Source organism: Alexandromys fortis, unplaced genomic scaffold (genome assembly GCF_014885135.2).
Source record: "Alexandromys fortis isolate MF-2015 unplaced genomic scaffold, M_Fortis_MF-2015_v1.1 scaffold_70, whole genome shotgun sequence".
Classification (NCBI taxonomy): domain Eukaryota; kingdom Metazoa; phylum Chordata; class Mammalia; order Rodentia; family Cricetidae; genus Alexandromys; species Alexandromys fortis.
Window position 1 is genome coordinate 1,640,839 of NW_026067955.1, and position 23,390 is coordinate 1,664,228.

Genomic DNA, 23,390 nt, shown 5'->3' on the forward strand with positions numbered 1-23,390 from the left:
TAATTAAAACATTGCTTGGCCTATTAGCTCAGGCTTCTTATTAACTAACTCTTGCATCTTAAACTAACCCATTTCTATTTGTGTGTATTAGCATGAGGCTGTGGCTTACTGGTAAAGGATCTGACACCATCTGTCTCCTTTGGCAGCTACATGGCGTCTCTTTGACTCCACCTACTCTCTCTTTACATCTCTGTGTGGGTTTCCCACCTTGCTTTATTATTCTGCCTTGCCATAGGCCCAAAACAGCTTCTTTATTAACCAATGGTAATAAAACATATTCACAGCATACAGAGGGGAATCCCACACATTGATTTTGGAATTACACTAGTAAATAGGATCAGGATGAGAAACTTAGGAGATGAAGGTGCTGAGCTGTGTATTGTCAGGAAAGCCATTTTGTATTCTAAGATGCTGGGAAGGATTATCTATTTCTCTTGTGGTCCCTGGAAAGGACATCACTGGCTTTTGTCAAAATTGGTTGAAATTATTTTGTATTTTCACTTCTTGAAAGATGAAAGTTGGAATTTTGCTGTGAAGGGTGACTTCCTCGATTTTGCTGTGTACCCACACTCAAAATGCAAATATGCTGTACATAATGATAATATGGGAGATGGTTGTCTTCTTTCTATGTGCTATATATTTATATATTGTTAGTTGTGGCTAGTACACGGTGAATATAACTAGAGTTCCCCGTACCTGTCAGCTCCCTTCCTCTGTACTAAGGCCAGCTCTTTGAAGCTCTTCCTGCCTGGCTTTTTTGTAATGGCTCCGCAATACCTCCCAGTTCTCTATCCTGCACTGGTTTTGGTTTTTTTTTTTTTTTTGTCTTGTTTTGTTTTTCATTGGTTTTATTTTGTTTGTTTGTATTAAGCCATATTCTTGAAGTCAGTCATTCCTTTGGATGTCTGCCCTACCGTCTCATACCATTACACACATACTGAGGTCAGAGGACAACTTCTGGGGTTTTGTTCTCTCTTGCCATCCTCGGTTCCAAGGGTGGAACTCAGGTTGACAGACTTGCATAACGAATGCATTTGCCTATAGAACTCTCTCCTTCCTTCTTGAAGCCAGATTTCTTGTGTATTTTGTGTCATGATTTTCATATGGATCTTCCCTTTAGTAGGATATGAGATACATAGGTATATATTAATTAGTAGATACTTGCTGATTTTCTTTAATCCTAGAGTCCTAGAAGAGAAGTTAGGGTTCTCTGACTGCTCCCTCCTGAGAGCAGATTTTTAACATTGCTTCTGAGAAAAGTTTAAAGGCTTCTCAGAACTGATCAAGTAAAGAAGTAAATGTGCTGGCTCTGAAGTTGCCAGACAGGCCTGTGGTTCTTAGACATGCCAGACAATGGGTATCTTTCCCAGCTTCTTACTGCTACAGTTTATACCCCTGCTGTTTGCAGAAGCATTTGTTAATTTGTCTGTCTATGGGGTCTACAAGCAACAGGCTTCCATTCAGTCTCGAAGTTGGAGAAGTTCAAAGGATCAACAATAATGGAAATGTGTACCCTGTTTCTACCAGAAGTGTACTGAACTCAGTTAAGTGCTCAAATCTTTTGAACAAAGGTGATGTCTTATTCCAGCCATTATCCTAATAAGAATGAGGACAATGTCACCCTCACTTGAGTAGCTCATCTACTCTGACCTGCTTTTCCCTCCAGGACATTTCCAATAGCTCTGGTCGCTTCTTCATCATCAACAAGGAGAATTACACTGAATTGAATATTATGAATCTCCAGATCACAGAAGATCCCGGCGAGTATGAATGTAATGCCACCAACTCCATTGGCTCTGCCTCAGTTTTCACCGTCCTCAGGGTACGGAGCCACCTTGCCCCACTTTGGCCTTTCTTGGGAATTCTGGCTGAAATCATCATCCTTGTGGTGATCATTGTTGTGTATGAGAAGAGGAAGAGGCCAGATGAGGTTCCTGATGGTAAGAGCATCCCAACAAAACAGTAAAGTTGGGGTTGGTTCCTTGGGTAGTTTCCAAGTACTGAAAGAGGAGTATAAGGACTTTGATTAAGTACCAAAAAAGAAAGAAAAAACTTTCATACTAATCTGTGCTCCCCACAATTTTTTGTATTAGCCACCTAGAGATATAATTAGCTCTCTCCCTGTTTAGGTGTTCTCCAAACCCTAGGCCTTGTCCTTCAGGCCATGTGGTGAATGGGCAGCTGTCAAACTCTTTGTTCAGCTCTGTCCTCCTTCAATACAGATCGTCAGGCAGATTGAGCTTGAGGAGAATCCAAGTCAAGCCTAGAAGCCACCCCAAGATCACAGGCCTTTCAGGCAGATTTAAGGTATATAATTGGTTGTCACATGATTACCTGGCATAGTCCCTGTAGGTAACTGTCCCAGCACAGTCTAGACTGTGTTCAGAAAGCCATAGAAGAAGCCAGACTTTGTTCCTTTTGTTGGTCTCTTTGATAAGTCTTCAAGGCTTTCTTCTGGCTTTTCTGTTTTTGTCCCGTAGACAAGAATGGTAGGGAGGATGTAGCTTAAAGAGAACTAAGTGCCAACTCCTTAGTCCTCACTTCAGGGCATGTCCCTCAGTTGGCCCTGAGTTACAGGAGGTATGATGGGAGTAGAACCTCCTTGGCCATTATTAGAAAGCATAGGACCAGAGGTCTAACATTGTGGGATATGCTTAAAATTAGGAAAGCTTTGGGAAGGTCTTGTATATTTGCTTATAGATTTTTTTCATTTCTAACCCTGTGAATAGAACAGCGAACTTAAAGAAGCTTTTATCACTAGTATTTCAGATTCCTAAAAAATCCCTTATTTTCACAACCCTGTGGGCTGTAATATTATATCAGCAAATAGAAATTGATTTGTCAACTAGCTATGACTACCCTTTGCCTGTCACTGACTAGAAGATGCACCCCAAGCATCTTGATTTCCTGGGGCAATGGTGGTACAGGCACTTATGGTACAGTGTCCTCCCCCAAAGTTGATGAATCCATATTGCTAATCAGTAGGATTGCAGTGTGTTGTACTCTCTCCACAACATACCATACCTGTCAGTGGACACCCACGTGAGATCTTGTACTCCCTTGGAGAGAGTATAGCTTCAAAGGCATAGCATGACTTTAGACTCTGAAAGGACATGTTTGAGAACAACAGCCACTTTTTCTTTCTTCTCAGCAGCTCTAAGTCTCTTGTCTGGACTAAGTAGAATCTAAGTAGAATGAATACTGAGATTGGGAGGAGGTCTTTTGGCATTCATCTCTGCAGGAAGACCTGGTGGGCTCCCCTCCTGATACACTTTTCATCAGTGAGCTGTATAGAAAAATGGGAAAGACTTGAGCTGGAAGCAGAGGGACCATTTGTCCAGTTCTTTGCAACAAAGAATATCTCCAGTTTCGATTTCTTATTCTGTGAAGTGAATGTGCATTCTTGGGATTTTCATGTGTCCCCAATGCCTTTGTCCATTTTTTTTTTCTTGTTAAATGTTAGGACTTCCAAGGTAGAGTGCTGTAGTTTCCTCAGCACTGGAAGGGGATGGGATCCCCAAAAGACCAGAGAGAGCCAGGCAGTGGTGGCATACACCTTTAATCCCAGCACTCGGGAGGCAGAGGCAGGCAAATCTTTGTGAGTTTGAGGCCAGCCTGGTCTACCGAGCTAGTTCCAGGACAGGCTCCAAAGCTACAGAGAAACCCTGTCTCGAAAAAAAAAAAAAAGACCAGAGAGTTAACTGAGATAAACACAATACTAGCTGTGCCTAATGCCATCTTCTTCAATGAAAAGTTACCCAAGAAAAGGCAAAGGTAGGCTTCAGATCCTGGTTTTTAAATTTAAGACAAGGATGGCTGCCATTTTCACAGTAGTTACACATCGGCTTAGTCTGTGCCCGTCAGAGGTACCGGTCTTATAAGCCACTTGTGTTGGCTATCCCAGCATGTTTCAGGTTAGATTTTAGAAATGGTTAGTGGTGGTTTTGCATGGAAGCAGCTAGCTTCTTAAGAGTCCTTTGGTGGTTAAACTGAAGGGGAGGGTGTGGGGGCAGCAGAGCCAGTCTTCTGACCGGCTTTCTGGATGGAAAATAATAAGCTAAATTTCTATATATAGTGAATGAATTCTACATAAACAGATGACTGCAGGGTAAGTGCAAAGTAAAACCTCCTTGCACTGGTCTCGGGAGAGTATTATCATGCAAGCAGCTTTTACTTCTTTGTTGTTGGATTGGGTGAAAATTGGGGATTCTGGAATGATTGCAGTGTTCACCATCTCTCTTTCCCGTCAGCCAGTATGGTCCAGGGTCCATTTTACATCTCCACTTCCTTGCCCCATTTCCAGCATTCTCAGATTTCTCCCTGCTCCATCTCCTCCTTCAGTTTTTGGCTTTTCTTCTGGAAGAGGGGTGTGTGTTGATACTGAATGATTTTTTCCTTATGTTGTAGCCTTTTCTTTGTTAAGTTTCTCCTCAACTTCACCTCAATTCATGAGGATGACAGACTCACAGATATGCTTTCTTCCCATTTACTCCTCTCTAAATTTACTTGTAGATAACGTATATATTTTCAGTCTGCTGAGGATAAATGAAGCTCTAGCTGATACAAACTCAGAATGTTTCAGTGATGAAATCTTGCCTATAAATATGTCTGTTAGCCTATTTCTATGCCCCTAAGAAAACGTGAAGTTTTTGTAGGTCTGTTGTGCTTTTTCTTACCAAAGAGGCATTTTATTACCAGCATCTGTGGTTGATTTGAGCTTCAGTGAACTCTAAAAAGGAGCTCATGTATTTATATTTTCAGTAGTCTGTTATGGTAACTTTCCCCCTGAAGTAGAAAAGCATTACAGTGAACAGTGCAACAATATAGATAAGAACACAGATATAGAATCTAATTAGAAAAGCATGTGTCCGTTTAGATTTCTCACACTGAAAATGTATATAGTTAACTGCTTTGAAAGCAGCTTTGATCCTTGTATCTTCTGAGTAAGCAGATCATTTCACAGAGGAAATCAGTCCTTTCGTCCCATTAGATCTTTTTGAGAACCAGTGCCACATAAGTTTTCTTAGGTAGGTAATTTACGCATGCACTTTAAGTGTTTTTGGTAACAAGTCACTACTGGAGTCCAGTCAGCTTTACCTTTCATTGAGTTCTTGGAGAGTGTGAAGTAGTGCACTCTTCCTTCTGTTATAGCTGGGCTCCTCCTTGGAGCCACATTTGTGTTGGTCACTTCCTGACTCAGCTCAGGGTGCAGCTAGTATGCCCCTCCCAGGATTCCTTCTTCCCATTGGAGGAGAGAGTCTGGGGTGAACCTGTTCAGTCTTGGGGCCTTCAGTTCTACTTAATATTTTGGTGCCCTCGCAGGCATTGCTTTAAAGGAGTTGATTTAAGAAAAAATACAAGCATCAGAGAATCTATTTTTTCATACTGCGATAATTTTGTAAGTTGGTGAAAAGGACTCTTTTTGAAGTTACTGGTGGAGAAAGTACTAGCACGTTTGAGGGGCAGAGGAAGGAGAGCACCATTTTGTAACTGTGATCGGAGTTCTTTTAGACATAATGAACTGAAGCATTGTTCTGATAGTCTAAAATCTATTAGTTGATCAAAGCTTTGGTAGCATATGGAACTTCACAGCAGGCCAGAGACGCTGGGAAAGAGATGACTTTTTAAAGTGACACCAGATAGGGTCAGTCACAGGTACCTTATGAGAAAATAGATGAAACATGGAAAATGATTCAAAGGACTACGTCTCTCTTGGGTTTAGTGTTAACCTGCTGAGATCAGGCAAAATGTGAGTTTAGAAACCATAATAAATTCTAGCACTTAAGGCAGGAAGATTATGAGTTTGATGCCAGCCTAGGCTAGATAGCAAGTCCTTTTGCTATGGGGATAGAGGGGGGGTTAGGGTGGCTGAGGCTGTAATTTACTTGATAGAGGGCTTGCCTGGCAGGGATGGTTCCAGCTTTGATCCACGGCAGTACATGCCTGAAAGCCCAGCACCTAGGAGCCTAGGTTTAAGAGAACCCTCTTCCATGTAGGGAGTTAGGCCAGTGTGTGGGATATAAGATCCTATTACCACACACCACAAAAAACGGGAACACACACCCACCACCCACATTGAGGTGATTGAAGTGGCCTAGGGGCTTTGGCCAGAATCAGCTCTTGGTTGTTTTGAATCTAAACCATCACTTTGTTGTTTAGTGGGTGCAATATGTTAATTACTCCATCTCAGAGTGCCCTCCCTAGATAATGAGGTGTGTGTCAGGGTGGGGGACCTTGAGGGCAGCCATAGAAGTGAGGGAAGCTCATGCAGACCAATCAGTATGTGCACCACTCCATCAGAAGCTCCACACTCATCAGATGGATTCCAGAAGCATCTTGTTTCATCTCCCTCAGTCCTTTCCTCTCATCTAGTCAGTGGCCTTGAGTAATCCCCAGGTAGAGAGAACAGTCTTTGTTTTAGGTGGCTTTGACCTGAGGGTTTGGGGGTATGTTGATATTTGTCGGTTACTGTGACTTCTTTTTTTTCCCCCTTCAATTGCATCAAACCCTTAAAACATGGTGGTAAGTGAGCGATATGCATGCTTTTGGAGTTTGTTTAATCTCCGCTTCAGTCTATACAATGCACAGTTCATAACGTTAACACTTTTCTTCAAGTTTACTTCATTCACTTTCACAACTAATTTGGATTTTTAGTTTGCTGTTTAGTCCTCATTTACTTTATTTTGTGCCTTTCTCTGTAGCTCTGTTCTCTCCTGACCTTCCTGTGGAGGTCAAGTTGTTCTTTTGTCTGGCCTGTATGGGAGAGTGATGCTGCAGGCAGTGGCTCGGCACAGGACCGCGTGTGTGGGGGCATGTCCTCTTCTTTGTGGTGTCCAAGTGGATTTGGGAATGAAAGGGGTCCCTAGGATTTAGACACAGTGTGACTCACAGCTGCTCCCACTGTCAGGCATGGCAGCTACACCAGAGACACTGATGCTCACATACTCACATGCAAACCCTTGCATGTGGCCAGCTTGTTAGGTTCGAAAGTGACAATTAGACACCAGGGTACACTCCCGCGCCAAAAGAAAGGACTGTGGTGTGAAGTGCGCTTGCGTTGTTTAGTGTCCTGCTAGGAAAAGACTGTCCTTGCTATTGTGATTTCCCTCTCTCCTGTTTCTTAAAAGTTGGGAGTAGATTTGGCTGTCTTGCATTAGAATTTTGTATTTTGGGGTGCACACTAAAATTAATCTGTTTGTTCCTGTCTTTCCTTTAAATTCCCAAGGTGCTTAGCTTCTAGCATGTTATCTGATTGGCCTTCCCTGGGCGCTGACCAGTAGGCTGTGGAGAGGGAGGGTTCAGACTGGGCTTATGTGTCTTAGTACCTGGTATGTCCTTGTATCTTTCCACTGCATACACAGCAAACAGATGTCTTGGGTGTCCTGAGTCCTAGTTTGTTCTTTGTACCTGTTTTAATAGCACTGTTAGTCGTGACTCATGTGGACACTGGTATGTTGCTAGTCTATTGTTTTGCTGATGAGTCATTGGTTTGTGGTTAGTTTATTATTTATTTATTTATTTTAAACCTGTTTTGCTCCAGTCACTGTGTGCTGGCGGTGGCTTTGCCTCTCCGTTGCCTGAAAGGAACAGGTGGAGCAATGTCTGACAGACATTACTCCTGACATGTGCTCCTGCAGATGCCTACACCAAGATTGTAATCTCCATAACTGCTTCATGTGCACCAAGCCCCCTTGTGGAATCCTGCTGAGTTTTTCTAGATGCCTTCAGGGAAAGCACCCAACTGTTTGTTGTACAGAGGGTACTTACTTGTGTACTCCTCATTGTGGGTTTTTAAATAACATTTTCTGAATGTATGCATATCTACTAAGAGGAGACCAAGTTGTCAGAATTATGAAGTGTTAATAATAAGGCTTCTAAATGCAAATAACAAAAACTTATATTAAAAAGTATCTCATGACTTTTCTTGTTTTGGCCAGGGCACAATAGTGAACCCATCTTTTTGTATAGATTTTTAGAGGGTGTCACTGTTCAGTTCTCCCTATGATGTCACAGAACATCCTCTGCTTCTCATATGTCTCTTGCTGGCCCAGTTGAGAATGGGTAGCCAAAGATTAGGTTGAACTATTATGGCTTCATCTTCCTCAGTCTCATGCTTCAGATTAGTGACCTTATAAAGACTGTAAAACAGCAGAAAAAACAGTGCCCCCTGGGAAACATCTGAGGATGTGTGACTAAATGTATAGATTATACACATCCGTTTACATTGAAGAACTGCATACATTCTCCACAAGAAAACAAACAGCAGGATTTTACAACTGAAATGTTGGTTTGTCTTCTCATCTATTTATGAGTGAACCACTGGAACTTGGGGACAAGATGAGTACAATGATATTGCAGCCTATCTGTCCGCTACAGTTGCAGTTTTTCATGACGAGCATTCAAAGTGTTAACTAAAACCATTGAAAGAACATATCTGCCATTAAAACTGAACCTAGAAGTAACTTCATGAGTGTTTCGCACCTCCAGATGGAATGGCCTTTAATAAATGCTATGAATAGCCATGTTTGCCACTTGCAGTTTACTGTCCTGTTCATTCTATGCAGACTCTAATGGTTTTCTCCTTTCTTCTCTTATATCTCATGGATTATTAAAAACTGAACACTTCATATAGATGATGAACCAGCCGGGCCAATGTGAGTACTTCATTGGATATGCTTTTATAGTTTGATTGATTGTGTTGTGTTTACAATTTAGTCAAAAGGAATACTAAAGATTGTAAGAAAATGCAATTCCCTTACAATGAAAGTTTCAGTGTACACATTTTAGGTCTGACATAATTCTTACTGGTGATCTTTGGGTCCTAGGCCAGGTCTTGTTTTCAGCCATACAAGTGAGTAGTATACAAAAGGAGTTGAAAAAGTTTTTTTTATGTATTCAACATGCTTAAACCGATAATATAGAAGTAAGCAGTATAACCAAGTCAACTTCACACTGGACCGTAGAATTAGATAAACTACGGTCTAGTTATATAAATAATTGCTGACAAGAGAGATGGAGCTGTAGCATAGAATGAGTCCAAGGCTACCAGGCTTTCCTAGAGTTTAGAGATTATAAGAAGCCCAAAGGGCAGTTGATGGGTTAATGGCCAAAGGGCTCAGCATGGCTAGCTGCTGGTCATCTGTTTTCATTTAAGAAACTAAGTGTTCAGAGGAGCTAGTCAGTTTCAGTTTTCTAAGTAACTATAGATTAGAAATCTAAGAGAAAAGTTACCTGTGTGTTGTCTGCCTTGGGAGTCTGAAGGATGTATTATTCACTGAAAGTAGGAGGTAAGGAATGTTGTTGTGCACAAATTAGAAGTAGAGTTTGCTGATACACCAGGGATGGAAGGAAGTGAAGAGTCTCAGTTTCCATGTGTTGCATGTTTCAAACAATATGACTAGTTGAACTCACACAGTACAATTTTTCCTCCAAAGGAAAACCAACTCTACCAACAATCACAAAGATAAAAACTTGCGCCAGAGAAACACAAATTAAGCACTACTTATAATGTAAGTATGGACTTCTTTAGAGATTTAAAAGTTCTATTCAAATGAACTGTGCCTCTGCTCAGCTTGCTAAGAATTCTTCAATAGTTGGTGTTATATGGTAAGACCTTATTGTTAATTTCAGAATAGCTGACACTGATGGAGCAAGTTCTTTCTGTTCAATGTAGTGTAGAGAAAGAAATGTATTTCAGCTCTGTTGACCCACATATTTATATATTGGGTTCATTTCACAATAAATACCTTGCATTGTAGTCTACTTACATATTTTTAAAAAGAAATAGTTACATTCGTAGGTAGATTATCCCCAAAGCCCAGTTAGTACCACACGTGATCTCTGCAGAAGCTAAGACAGAAATGGTGGCCATAACGCAGCATGCTTACACACATGGAGATCAGAATTTCATACCACATCCCTGAGCATGCTGTTTGAACGAAAGCTTTGACATAGCTGTGAGTGACAGTGCAAATTCTCTTAATGTTCAAATGTTTCTCTCTTTACAGCTCTTTAGGTTTCTGAAAACGGTGGCAACATGACCTGCTAAATTTTCTGCTTGGACCTCTTTGGTCTCTCCCTTTCAAGTGAGCAACACCACAATGACCGTCTAAAAGCATGCCTTATTTAGCCTCTCCTATAAGGGTGACCTAGCCAGGTACATTTTAAACAATGCTTCAGTGTAGAAGGTGTAAACTATTTAGGGCTTGATGTGCTGTGAATGTTGCTTTCCCTCCCTTTGTTAAAATATTTAAATAGAAGTGGAAAGGTCCTCTGAGGATCATGCATGCGCCATTTTTTACTTATGCAGCTGTTAAATTGGCAAAGCTCTTAAATGCACTGCTGCCATCTAGTGATCATTTTGTAAAGTACAGCAAAACCTACAGATATATACAGTATATAAATATATATATATTTATATTTTTGGGGTGGGAAAAATCCAAAATAAAGTAAACGCCTGTTTCATTTTTAAGCTGCTGATACTCATTCCTTATTGTCTGTCAGACGAGGAAGCTGCAGTTCTGGTAATAAAGGTGAGGGTGTCACTCTAAGGGCTTACCCTATAACTTAAGAACCTGGAACAGTCCATTGGATGGGTATAATGAATTGCAGTATATATGTATGATTGCTTTCTAAGTGACTATTTTTCTTTTGTCAAATCATGTAAATTCTGAAATCTTTTGCACTGATGTGTTGAACCTTATTCTTGTACATTCGATCAAGGCAACTTTTATAATTTCCCTTTTGTTTTCAATGACCCTGAAATGTTAATAGCATGGTGATATTCTATGCAACTCTAGTTATACTTTTGGTTTGACACTGTATTTTCCACATTGGTTTAATGATTGATGATAGATTTTATAACCTGACTGGGTTCTCATACGGTACTAACTGTAGATGCATGTACTTGTGTTCTGTATAATTATTGAAGTGCAATGGTGTACAAAAAAGTGGACTCACCTGTTTTTAACAATAAAACATTGATAAAAGGTGCTTGGATTAATACTTTATTCTTCAAATATCTTCAGCTCCTTAATTGCATATATGTGCAGGGCTTTAGTTTCTCAACTCTGTGTGATCTTTCTAAGTTCCTTTTCCACCTCCTCCACAAATGCTGGAAAGTTTTGATCCATGAGGCATAAGCGTAGAAAGGGACCCAACTCTTCTGCTCCCCATGAAGATTGTTCATAGACTTGGGGCAGCTTCTCCGATGCCAGAATAGTCTGCAGGGGTGCGAAAAGAGGGTGGGGTTGACTGCAGGCGGGAACACCATCTCAGATAACATAACACAGGGAAACAAGGCAAAATACATAAAAAACTAAAATGTTACTGGCTTTACAAAAGTACTTTTCTACACTTAGGTTTTACATTTATAATTCTGTGTTTTATGTTATTTTATCTCTGCTTCCCATCTTGCCCTAGGAGTGCTGGGATTTGAGAATTCCCTGGACTGAATTTGGATTATCAGGCTTGCCTGGCAACTCACTAAGCCATCTCGCTGGCCCTGTGAGTTTTTTAATTTTAGCCTTTCTAACAAACATTCAGGGCTGTCTCGTTATGTTTTTAATTTGCTTTTCCCTGATCAGAAGTAATACTGAGCATCAATTCATGTGCTTATTGGACATTCATATGGCTTTGGGTAACATGCAGCATTTTAAAACCAATTAAGGAGTTTGGGAGATGAACTCAGTTGGTAAGGTGCCAAAATCCATGTGAAGAAAAGTAGTGTGGTATACTTGCAGTCCTGGCACTGGAGTTGATTGTAAAGCTTTTTGTTTAAGAGGTCTCAAGTAGCACAGAGTGGTCTCAAACCCCTTATGTTGCCAAGGGTGATCTCGAACTCCTGGTCCTCCTGCTTCTACCTCTTGAGTACTGGGGTTACAGGCATATGGATAGAACCCAGAGCATCACCAACCCTGAAAACCAACTCATAAATTACCAGCATTTAAATATTAGAGTTCAAACTGAAGTCTGACTCTGACAATCTGAAAGATGTGTTCTCTCTTGATCAAAATGGAGTCAGTGAGTCCTAGCTCTGTCGTGATCCTCTTACTTTCGGTTCTTTGGCTCCTGTGTCTGGCAGATTGCTCAAACTAATGCTGTCAGGTAGACAATTCCTGTCAGAAAGCTAGCTCCCTTTCTGTGGATATATTGCATGGTATAGTGCCTGTGTGCGAGATTATTTCTCTAAACAACATGTATCGATAATAGAAAATTACCTTTCTAAACTTCAGTTAGGTTTGCAGAGTCTGCCTAAAGAAATTAAAGAGAAAACCAAATATGCCATCCTGTTCTAAATTGAGAGCCACTGTTAACATGCAGCAGTGTATATACTTTCAAATTTAGTATATTAAAAAATGGAATAATATTTCATAGCTTTAAGGAAAAAAATCAATGTGTTGTGAATATTTCTTAATGCCAATCACAGGGCTTGATATTAATTTCATTTACTTGTTGTTAGGGAGGTTGCCATGACACACACATGGAGGTCAGAAGACAGTTTGCCGGGTTCAGGTCTTTTCTTATACCTCATGGGTCCCAGGAATCAAAATGAGGTCACCAGGCTTAGAGACAAAACACCTTTAGCCACTGAGCCACTTGCTGGCCCTGATCAGAGTTCTTATATGTGTAGTAATAGGTCACGTTAACCACTTAGGATGGTGAGCATTTATGTTGATGCCATTCTTAATTGTAAATAGTATTATGATAAACATTCTGTATCCATTTGTATAGCTGAAATGCAGTTCTCAGAAAGTAGAATACTAAACTTGGTTTATATTAACTGGCTTCCAAGAAGTTTGTCCAACTTTGTATTCACAGGATGACCTGCCCAAAAGGTCAGAGCAAACTTGTGCTGTTCCTGGTCTTGCCAGTGTTGTGTAAGTCAGCTGCTGGGTCACTACTGACACCATTGACAGCCGCGTTCCTTTCTTTTAAAAGCGTAGCACCTTACCCACATCGGTCACTCCGCAGAACAAAGAAAACAAAAGTCTGCCTACTATTGGCAGAGTTTTTTTTTTACTCTTTTACAGTTTCTGGGTCATTAAGGACAAGAATCTTGTCTTATTTCTCCTGTGGGTGCAGGCTGAGGACTGAACCCAGGCTCTCACACAGGGTAAGTGTTGGCTTTCCTGCTGCCTTCTCTCGAGTTATCTGTAACTGACCTTCCCCAACCATATACACAAGCCTCTACTTTATGTACCACTATTTACACAGTTTCATAGATGCTTTTTAAATGAAAAGACTCCTCATCCTTGCTTATTGACGAATATGCTGGGTCTGTGGAAAGCATGAGCTCGCACAGCCCTTGCCAGGATATAGCCAGGATATAGTGAAACAAAATCCTCAGGGGACAGCCAACAGCTACAGATGTGAATGCAGTACACATGGCCAGGAGCTGTCTGCAAGGAGATCTAAGCGGTGACGTGACTGAGAAAGTCAGCAGGCTAGAGGTTCTCAAGGGCCCTGCAATGGTTTTTAAAGGGCTCAGGCAGACTTACCAAGCTCATTGCGTAGCCAGTAAAACTTGTTTATGAGCTGTAGCATGGTCCATGGATTTAAAGAATCAGTAGGAGATGTGGATCTGCAGGCATGGGCAGCTCATATACCGGGTTTTATCCTCCTGTGTCCTTGGTACTGAGGTGTTCATGTTAAATGTTCTGGAAATGGTTCCAGGGCCATCTTTACGAGAGCCCATGTTCAGAAAAACAGCAATAGGGATTTTTTTTAATGCCTTCCTCTTACTTTCTAACACTCCTCAGTTGAGACTGCAGCACTGAAAGTTGGCTCTGTAGGAATTATATAGTCCAGATTTGGTTTGGTATTTGTTTTACAATCATTCACAATCTTAATTCCAAATAAAGATTGATTTATCCTTTTGGGGAGGTGGTGATTTAAGTTCTTTATAGCACAGTAAACCAGTCTCCTTCACTTCTGCAAGTAGGCAGGCAGACTGGGAGGCAGTCTACACGTGCCATCCTGTGCGAGGGCAGGGTGAATGATATAACACTTTAGGTTTCTTTCCTATAACAAGAGAAAGAATTGACAGATACAAACTCTTGTGGATTACCATTTTTAGGAACAAAACCCAGCACAGAAATACCTGAGCTAGATGCATCACTGAAGTCTTTCCCTCCAGAGCGCCAGCGCCAGCTGCCACACACACCTGCTGCTCGAGATTCAGATAGGGCTGCAGAGAAACATGCAGTTTGAGGAGGGATTAGAGATTCGCTTACTGGTGGTGAACTCTTGAGTCCTCAGCTCCAAGGGTTTGGGGACAGACAAACATATAAAGAGACATAGCTATTACTCACACCGGGGAAGACAGTCCTGGTGAGGCCTTACTTGTTCCACCACAGCACAGAGACCTAACACTACGTAGTGGTCTAGGGCTGATGGGCAGCTAGGGCCTTGTTAGCCACCATAGTGTACTTCTGTCCAGAAGACCCATGCATAACTAAGGACTGTCACCCAAGGAAGCAGGAGTACTGTGTGCTGCCCTGTCCCTATGTACAGTGTGTGTATGGAACCCCTCAGGTTCACAAGAATCACAGAAATGGAAAACAGGGAAACCCTGTCTACGCTGAGACAACATTTTATTTAATAAAAGTACATTTTAAGAATCCTCTTTTGAACATTGTGCAGTTTTGACTTTTTTCATTAAATAAAATTCCTTAGATAGTTCTAGCAACTGTTTGTTTCTACTTGATCCCAGGCACTGAGTGACACAGGATGGGTATTAGATGAACAGGACAGAGGTCCCATCCTCTAGAACTCCAGCCTGGTAAGAGCTAAGCAGAAGCATGCTAAGCCAGGCTGTCAGCTTTGCCCAGGAGTTTAGCACATCCACGGGCCTGGCCATGCTCTGGGAACCCGTAGCCACATTGCCGATCTTGAGGACAAGAGTGTTCCTGCGGTGGGTGGGAACTGAGGATGTAATAGAGAAAGAAAAGAAGTTCTCTGAGGGTGCTTCTTGTCCATCAGAAACATGTCTGCTAGAAGCAGAGGTTGCTCAGCCTGCCCTCTGTCCTGTGTGGAAGCTGACTTGCCAGTCCCTTACAAAAGATCAGACTTGGAAGGACCCTGCCCTTCCACAAGTAGGGCTGTACACACAATGAGAACTAGTAGATACCAAAATCAAAATGAGAAAAGGCCAGGGCGGTGTGGGACGTGGGCTGGGAATGGAACAGGACTATAGAGTCAGCAGCTCTTAGATGAGCTTGGTTCACATGTCCTTTCTACAGTTTCCTGGTGCTCAGTAACCCTCCCTCCTCTCTGCTGTCAGTGCTTTCCTGGGACACCAATCATTTCAGCTCACACGGTGCTGCCCCAGTGAGAAAGCGGTCAGCCAAAATACCATCCTCTGACACTGAACAGCTGCTGAGGGTGGCCAGACTCCCGAGTCTGGTGGACTCTTGACTCAGGTGGCCACCTCTCCAGCAGAGGAGAGGCTTGGTGCACATAGTAACAGACTTCATCCTCTCTCTGCTCACTAAGACAAGGTCATATGAACTTCTTACCACCCTCCTCCTGCCTGCCCCCGCTCCCAGCCCAACTCTCTTCTATGGTGGGGTGGGTTGCCTCAAGAGCCTTTGGGTTGAGAAACACCTGGTGAGGCCACAATTAACAAAATTACAAGGCTGAGGAAAAGGAAAAACTAAAACATAAGCCAAGAAATGAGTCAAGAACTTTAAATAGAAAAGAATAGAATTATCCCTATCTGCAAAGAAGGGAACAACTACTTTAGACTAAGAAGACACGGTATTGGTAGATGATATGATCCACCCGAATGCAGCGGTGAGCAGAACTTGGCCATGCCTCAACTTTTAAGGTAGACTAAGCATTTATGTAGATTTGCATGCCAGAAGTTGCAGGTCAACTTGAGAAATGTTTGGTCTAAGGATTGCTCTAGGCTCGCGCTCAGTGGCTTTGCCTTGCCTTCTTTGCTGCTTCAGTGTCTGCTCTTCCTTCTGGGTTCTGGTGGCTCTGACCTTTGCTGACTGGCAGGAAAAGCAGAGCTGAGAAGGGAGCTGCGCTGGCAGCAGTGTTGTGATGGACAGTGTGGGTTTTGTTTTGTTTACCAAGAACTGTTCAGTGCTGCCAGCATTTCTCGTTCCCCACGGCACAGAGGACGTTCATGGCTTGCATGAGATCACACAGCTACCACAAAACCTGGCTAGAACTCTAACCCAGATCTGTTCAGATACCAACCAGAGCTTATGACCTTTGCATAACATCAGGATGTTTCAACTATCCAGAACACCAAATTATAGATGAGATGAGTCCCTGGAAATAGACTCAGCACTTTCAGGATATTTCTACCTTGACAGTCTGGGACCAGCCTTTAAAGTCGGCACACTGGCGCCTTCATCTGCTGCTCAGCTCACAGCCACAGTCTGCACGTGTTCCCACATAGTACAGCCATAAGTGGCCTGACACACGCTGGACCACAGCAGTGACCTTCAAGTGCCCGACACCACAGCACTCTCAGCTCACTCCCAGCTATTTAGAATCTTCAGGCACTGTGCATTGGTCACCCTGGAGACACTGGTTCAGTCAGCGACACCTAATGTCCACGTGTTAACACATTCTGTCACTTGTTCATAAAGGATAAATCACATTCACTTAGGCTCACAAACGTCTTTTGGGTCAGGAAGGCCTGACACCTGTGTGGTAGACACTAGTTTTCCAAGATTCTAACTTTAACTTGGGTTTTAGGCCCAGCACACTGGCACAACCCTGTGGATCACAGGAAGAAGGGCAGATCCTAAAACCAAAACCATGACCTGTTGCTGGCAGAAGTAGTGTCCATTGTTATTGGGGGTGAAAGGCCTAGCTTCCTTTTGAAATACTCCCTGAGAGCTGCCCTGCTGTGGGGTGCCCATGGCTCTGGAGGGCATGTGATGTGAAGGCAGAGGTAGTCTGGCTGCCTTTCAGAAACAACCAGTGCGGGCCCTTCTTACCCAGCATGCTTTGTGAAGGAAGGGGGTAGAAGCTGACAGTGGTGTCAGGAGCCTGACTCAAGCCATTTGGTCCGACCAAAACAGACAGTAAAAGTGGTAGATAATGTTCTACTGTGATGAAAATGGTTTTGACCTTGAGGGCCCCAGGGATCAGGCTTTGAGAACTCCTGTTCTGTGATCACGCTGGAATACAGCTAGGGCTCCCTGTCTTTTTGAAAGTATGAAACTTGAATTTAAAAGATCACACAACATTAGATATTTTTAAACAATTATTTGTGTGTGCACGCACACTCCAGCCTATATGAATAAGGAGACTAGGAGAGCATACTGGATCGCGGGAGCTGCTGTTAGAGGTGACTGAGTGACCTGGGGATCCTGACGCCGTGCATTACATACATCAAGTTAGCACTCACCCCCTGCTGCAGTGGGTCCTTCCCTTGGCTTTCGCCTGCCTCCAGTGGGCCTGGGCTCTGCTGAAGCTGCTGGACTGGGCTGTCAGGTGCCTGAACGGTGACATACTGGGCCAGAGTCTGCACACAGCTGCAGCAGCGCTCCAGCGCCTCTTCCTGCGACTCTCCACTGAACTGCACACGAAACATGCGGCTCTTGCTCTGTGGAAAATCAAATGCCATCCCTGAGTATTGTCTGCTGTGGGGTAAACACTCCCCGTAAATGCTCTCTTGCTTGTTGGAGCAAGTACAGAGAATCCAGGAACTTGTTCCTATACCTTTTTAGAAGCCTTGCTTCATGCCGGAATGCATTTCCCTCAGGCAACTGACACTAGCAAACTCAATAGTCACTCTACTGACTGAGTGGTAGGCCCGTATTTTATCTTGCTTTCAATACAGATTTTACATCTGATATTTTTAAATTTTTAGGTTAGTGCACAAAATAGTAAGTTTCACAGCATCTAATTCCTTAAATAGAAATATCTGAAAACAATATACGACAGCTCTGGCTCAACAAAATGTTTCTGAATGGAAAGGGAAGAGCAGGCAGGGCTGGCGATGGCTCTGTGAGTGGCCTGCATGCTGTGCAAACCCGAGGAGCTACACTGGATCCCAGCACTATGTCAGAGCCAGGCCCCGCAGTGCTGCCTGCAATCCCTGCCCTGCCGAGTGGAGGCTGGATGCTCCCAGGGTCTCGGTGGCCAGACAGCCTAACTGAAATTGTAAACTCTGAGTTCAGTGAGAGCCTGCCTCAAAAACATGGTGGAGGGACTGAGAAGACTGAGCACTGACCTCAGTGAACATCCTATATACACGAACGCTTACGCAGGAGGGACAGGAAAGGAAGCTGGCTGTCATTAAATGAGGTAGTGAGCGTGAACATCCGGGGAGTAGGGCACAGACAGAAGCTCAAAGCTTGTGCACCTCATTAATAATCTCTAGTGCCCTTTATCCTTAGGACACCTGACCGCTATGTAAGTCACACAGGGAAATGCCTTACATCCCCCGAGTTACAGCCTCAGGCAAACTGACACGCGGGACAAACCACAAACAAATGAACAAATCCCCCACCCCCAAACTAGATGTGGCAGTTCATCAGAGTTACTTCACGGTAAGCTCAAGAACAGTAGTAACATAAAACCATCAGTCACAGTTTCCTTCTCTGGGCTAGAACTCTGTCTAGATGAGTCTACATACATGATGTTCCCAACAGCACGGAAAGCACATGCTGAGATCAGCATGTGCACCGGCCTTTTCACTGTATGTAAATATGTAAACCACATATTAGTGTGAAAACATTTCTGACCTCAGCAAAATTCTAAAAGTTCCTGTGAGCAACTTGTTGCTTTCCCCGGATCAATTTATTCTGTTTAAATAAAACTTATCAAAACAGAGCCAAAGTCTTGGCCTCTCGGGAGTGTGCAGCCTGCCCCCCCCCCCCCCAGCTTCTCTCTGTATTTCCATCCACTCTACTCTCTGAGTGCGAGTTAACCGCCATCACTCGCATGGACAGCCCTGTGTATCTGAGTCTCTTAGGAGACGTCGCAGAGCTCTCCTATATAGTACACAACACATAGATTGTATTTCGTGCATATTTTAAGCTACAGTGCTGTAGCCTAATTTTCTATTCAATGGGTGTATAAAAATAGAAGTATAGCTCATTACTTCTAATAGCTGAAGCATATCCCTTTATTTAACTGGCCTCCTACTGACAGATATTCAGGTTACTGCAGCCTTTCCCCCTCACAAACCACAGACAGCGCTTTATAAACTCTGAAAGCATCTCTGTACTAGAAATGGCTCGGTGCAGACTTGCCTGTGTGTGTGCCCATTCCCGTACATCCAGACGCTGCCGTGTTTATTCCTTTTCATTGCATATGAGGTAAACAGTCTTGCATTTCTCTGGTTATAACTGAGCTTGAAGATTTTTCTTAAGCTACAAACCTCGTTAATTTGTATTTTTCTTTTGTGTGTGCGTATTACTGCCTTTAGCCTTTGAGTCTTGAGGTGAATAATTCCCAGATTATCAGGTTATTAGCAGTGGCCTTCCACGAGGAAAGGAAATGGTGTGTGAGCCACTGGGTTTCTCACTTGGTTGTTTTGGACTCATCCTATTCCAGGTGCTGTAGGAAGATAGATCTGTGCGTTCCTTTACCCTTAAGAGACACGGGCACCAAAACCCAGAACTTTGTTACATCAAGTGAACAGGTACAAACCTTCCAGCAGTTGTGACTGGGTGGAGCACATGCAGGAACCAGTTTAGACAGTCAGGGCTTCCTTGGAGGAAAGGCCTATGACATCCGTGGCTGCCTTTCCCACCTATGAAATCCTCAAGAGGAATCCAAGGTTAACTGTCTGGAGCCAGAAACGCACCTTAGTGTGTGCGAACCCAAGCCAAAAGCAGCATACGCCGTGGAGACCAGAAAGATGACATGCACAGAGGCCCAAAGAGAGTGTCAGATCTGGAGCTGTAGTCACAGGCAGTTGTGAGTGAGTGGCCTGGTGTGGGTTCTGGGAACAGAACTCTACCCTCTGCAGGAGCAGTAAGTTCTCCTGTCGGCTGAGCCATCTCAACTCCAAGGAAAACGTTTTAGTTAGCAAACTGCCAAGACAATCTCTCTGTCAGTCATCCAAGGAATTAAAACACACACACACACACACACACACACACACACACACACACACACACACACACTATTTTTTCCTTTGAGACAGGGTTTCTCTGTGTAGATTTGGAGCCTGTCCTGGAACTAGCTCTTATAGACCAGGCTGGCCTCAAACTCACAGATCGGCTTGCCTCTGCCTCCCCAGTGCTGGGATTAAAGGCGTGCGCCACCACCGCCTAGCCTTGGAATTGCAATATTTTAAGAGGTGGTTCCGATGTCAAGTAGAACATTTCAAGTTAGGTAATGTACAAGAAACTCCACCTTCCACAGACCTCTTGAGGACAGAGGAAGTGAGGTTCAGTGCTGGCCTCTGCACTGTCTCCATACACAGCAGAGCAGGAGCTTTTCTCCCAGGACCCGGATGATGTGACACCCCGGTGCCACGCAGAGCTAGGGAGGGTCAGAGAGCGCACACAGCCATTGCGCTTTCCTGTGAGGTCCTATGACTATACATACCGCCACTGTCAAGACTTCACCAAGACTCTCACCTGACCTGTCTGTACTGTCAGAAGGTTAGGAGTCCAGGAAAAAGCCTCCATGCTGAGGGATCATCTGTTCAAACTGCAGCCTGGACTTGAGGTCCAAGAGGATAGACACTAACCTAAGAGTGTTGAGAGACCAGACCTTTAGGTGGCCATTAGATTACAGGTCACTGGGGAGAGGGTAGATACATGCTTGCTCTCCGGTTCTTGCCATGATATGCCCTGTGTCACTCTGAGACTATGTCAGCAAGGAGGCCCTCACCTCTTTTGAGCCTCCAAACCTGCAGGCTATGTCAACCTTTTTTCTTTATAAAGTAACCTAGCCTGTTATTTCACAATAGCAATGGAAAATTGACCAATACATTCAGAGAACAAGTTTCAGTATATTTGCTTTGAAACCAATAGATAATCCTCAAAGCCCAGGCTAGAAAAAAAAAATCAACAGAACTTCTTTAGTGAGTTACTAGGGTGAGACATGAAGACAACACTGATTTATATTTATGCCTTTCACCTAAGTGTCTGCTGCTAGCAAACTGGCCATTCTCACGAGTGATCAGAGCTGTTTAAGGGAAGGAGACCCACCTCACAAGCCTACTTCAGTTGTGCATCCTGCCTGAAGAGAGAAAAACACGATGTTTACTCTCTGCGGAATCTATATTATGTTAAGTTTCTGCTACAGGAATGCAAACTTGACCTCTATTTGTCAATGTAAACAATAGTGCATATTACATAGCACTTAGGAATTAAAAGTGATCCAAAGCAAGAAGCCAGCTAAGACAGAAGGTAGAGGCCAACAGTTGCTATGTGATATTAAGGCAACAGAGAGGAGAAAAGAAACATGATTTTGCTAAATGTCAAATAGTATTCGGTGAGGCCTGCAAGACGGCGTAGTGTAAAGACACTTTCTGCCCATGCTGATGACCGAGTTCCACTCCTGGGACCCACACACTCGAGGGAGAAACTCAACTCCCAAAGTTGTCCTCTGACCAGGCATTCCCATGCTCCCTGACACTCAAAAAATAAACTGTTTAAAAAGTGCTTGATGGAATGTATCGTGTATCCTGGTAAAGGTCTTAGTAAATAAACGACAACTGACAATACCTCTTTGATGTAGAGCTGGAGATGCATTTACGATTTGAGCACCACAGCCCATGCGGTCTGGGAGGGACCAGGGCACTAGCGCAACTACAGGGTGCCAGGGCTCAGTACCCACACAAGTTAGTTCCATGTGCTGTAACAAGAACTTAAGAACTTGACTGGAAGCAACTGGAGAAGAGTGTTTCTCTAGGCCTGAACAGCTGCCAGACTGGGTGGGACAGACACCTCTGGCTACAAAATGGTGCCCAAATATTTGACAAGAATTTCCACATAAAGCCTGAAAAAGCTATTTTTTTCTAGAAAAAAAAAAAGATTCTAGACAAACAAGAACAGAGCCAAGCACAGCTTCTTGGTGACCATCTTTACTCCTGTAGGCTCTGTTTGCTGGTGACTCCTCTAAAAGAGGCTTCCAGACTCAGTGTTAGTGGCAAAAACCAAGCAGCTCTTTTAAGAGGTTCTGCCACCAAACACTTAAATGGTGTTTATGAGCAGCTGGCGGCAAAACTGTATGTTATTGTGTGGTCTTTAAATTGTTTGACTGCTGAGAAAGGAGCAACAGCTGCTAAAAGACATTTGATTATGAATGCTGCTGGATTAATCCAACCTATATAATTTGAAAATACCTTGACTTCAAAATTGAAGTCAAAAGATATGTTACTTTGGAGAAGAGGTTTTACTTTTGTTTCCACAGGAAACGAGAGATTGTGGATTCATTCTGGGTTAAGAAAAATAGGGTGTGATCAAGGAAAACCCCTGAAAAATCTCCGTGGGAACGGATGGCCCAGATGACCCAATGTTTTAGAGCAACTTCCTAAACTTGCAGTTTCCTCTGAGTTCTGCATCCAGAGCAGCTTCAAGACTGCTGGCTGAGATGATCCAGCCTCACAGAATACTCCAGTCAGGACTTGACCATCATCCTAAATTTTCTTTAGGTTTCCATAAGATTATCAGCGCCCTGATCAGGAGGAAGTAGCCTGAAAACTACGCCTATATTCCCAAAAAAAATGCATTATGGATGTTTGTCTTTGTTTAGAGTATTGGTTACAAGTTTTTATGGATAATGGTCAGGAAAAAAGCTAAGCAAAGGAGATTAGATTCAGGGTCTTGTTTTGAAAAGAAAAAAAGGGAACTGCTGTGGGATAATGAGTTTGTACACTGTAAAGATTTATCACTCATATTGGTTTAATAAAAGGCTGATTGGCCAGTAGCCAGGCAGGAAGTAAAGGTGGGGTGACCAGATTAAGAGAAATCTGGGAAGAGGAAAGGCAGTCACCAGAGGAAGCAAGATGAGAATGCATCACTGAGAGAAGGTACCAAGCCATGTGGTTAAGCATAAACAAGAACTATGGGTTAATTTAAGTTTTGAAAGCTAGTTAATAATAAGTCTGAGCTAAGAGGCCAAACAGTTTATAATTAATATAAGCCTCTGTGTGTTTCTTCGGGACTGAGTGGCTGTGGGGCCAGGTGAGACAGAATCTTCTGTCTACAGGTTTACAGTGGCTCAGGGTTTATGGGGTTAGCTCATCATGGAGCAGAAGGAGTGGGCAGGCTGACATGGCTGGTCACATGTCATCTGTAGGCAGAGATAAATGCTGTGTTCAGACTTCCCCACTCTTCCTATACTTTCTTTATTCAGTCTGGACGCCCATCCCTCAGCCAGTGTGGGTCATGTCTCCACACTGAAAGGTCTCTGGAGACACCTGTGCAGATATGCTTAGCAGTTTCTCTCCTGGG

At 43.2% G+C, this 23,390-nt stretch overlaps 2 protein-coding genes across 2 annotated transcripts in view; one reads left to right on the top strand and one right to left on the bottom strand.

Moving 5' to 3' along the window:
• Window positions 1-10,988, top strand: part of Nptn (neuroplastin) — a gene marked incomplete at its 5' end in the record, with an annotated part of 38,492 nt that extends 27,504 nt beyond the window's left edge. Inside the window, 4 exon segments of the mRNA XM_050151776.1 lie at window positions 1,667-1,940; window positions 8,633-8,654; window positions 9,435-9,509; window positions 10,008-10,988. Coding sequence (XP_050007733.1) covers window positions 1,667-1,940; window positions 8,633-8,654; window positions 9,435-9,495 — 357 coding nt within the window.
• A 47-nt stretch (window positions 10,989-11,035) lies between these two features.
• Window positions 11,036-23,390, bottom strand: part of Rec114 (REC114 meiotic recombination protein) — a 96,694-nt gene continuing 84,339 nt past the window's right edge. Inside the window, exons 4-6 of the mRNA XM_050151799.1 lie at window positions 17,375-17,572; window positions 14,102-14,188; window positions 11,036-11,222 (exon numbers count right to left, since the gene is read on the bottom strand). Of these exons, the coding sequence (XP_050007756.1) occupies window positions 11,064-11,222; window positions 14,102-14,188; window positions 17,375-17,572 (444 nt within the window). The 3' untranslated portion in view covers window positions 11,036-11,063. The remainder of the gene's footprint in view (window positions 11,223-14,101; window positions 14,189-17,374; window positions 17,573-23,390) is intronic.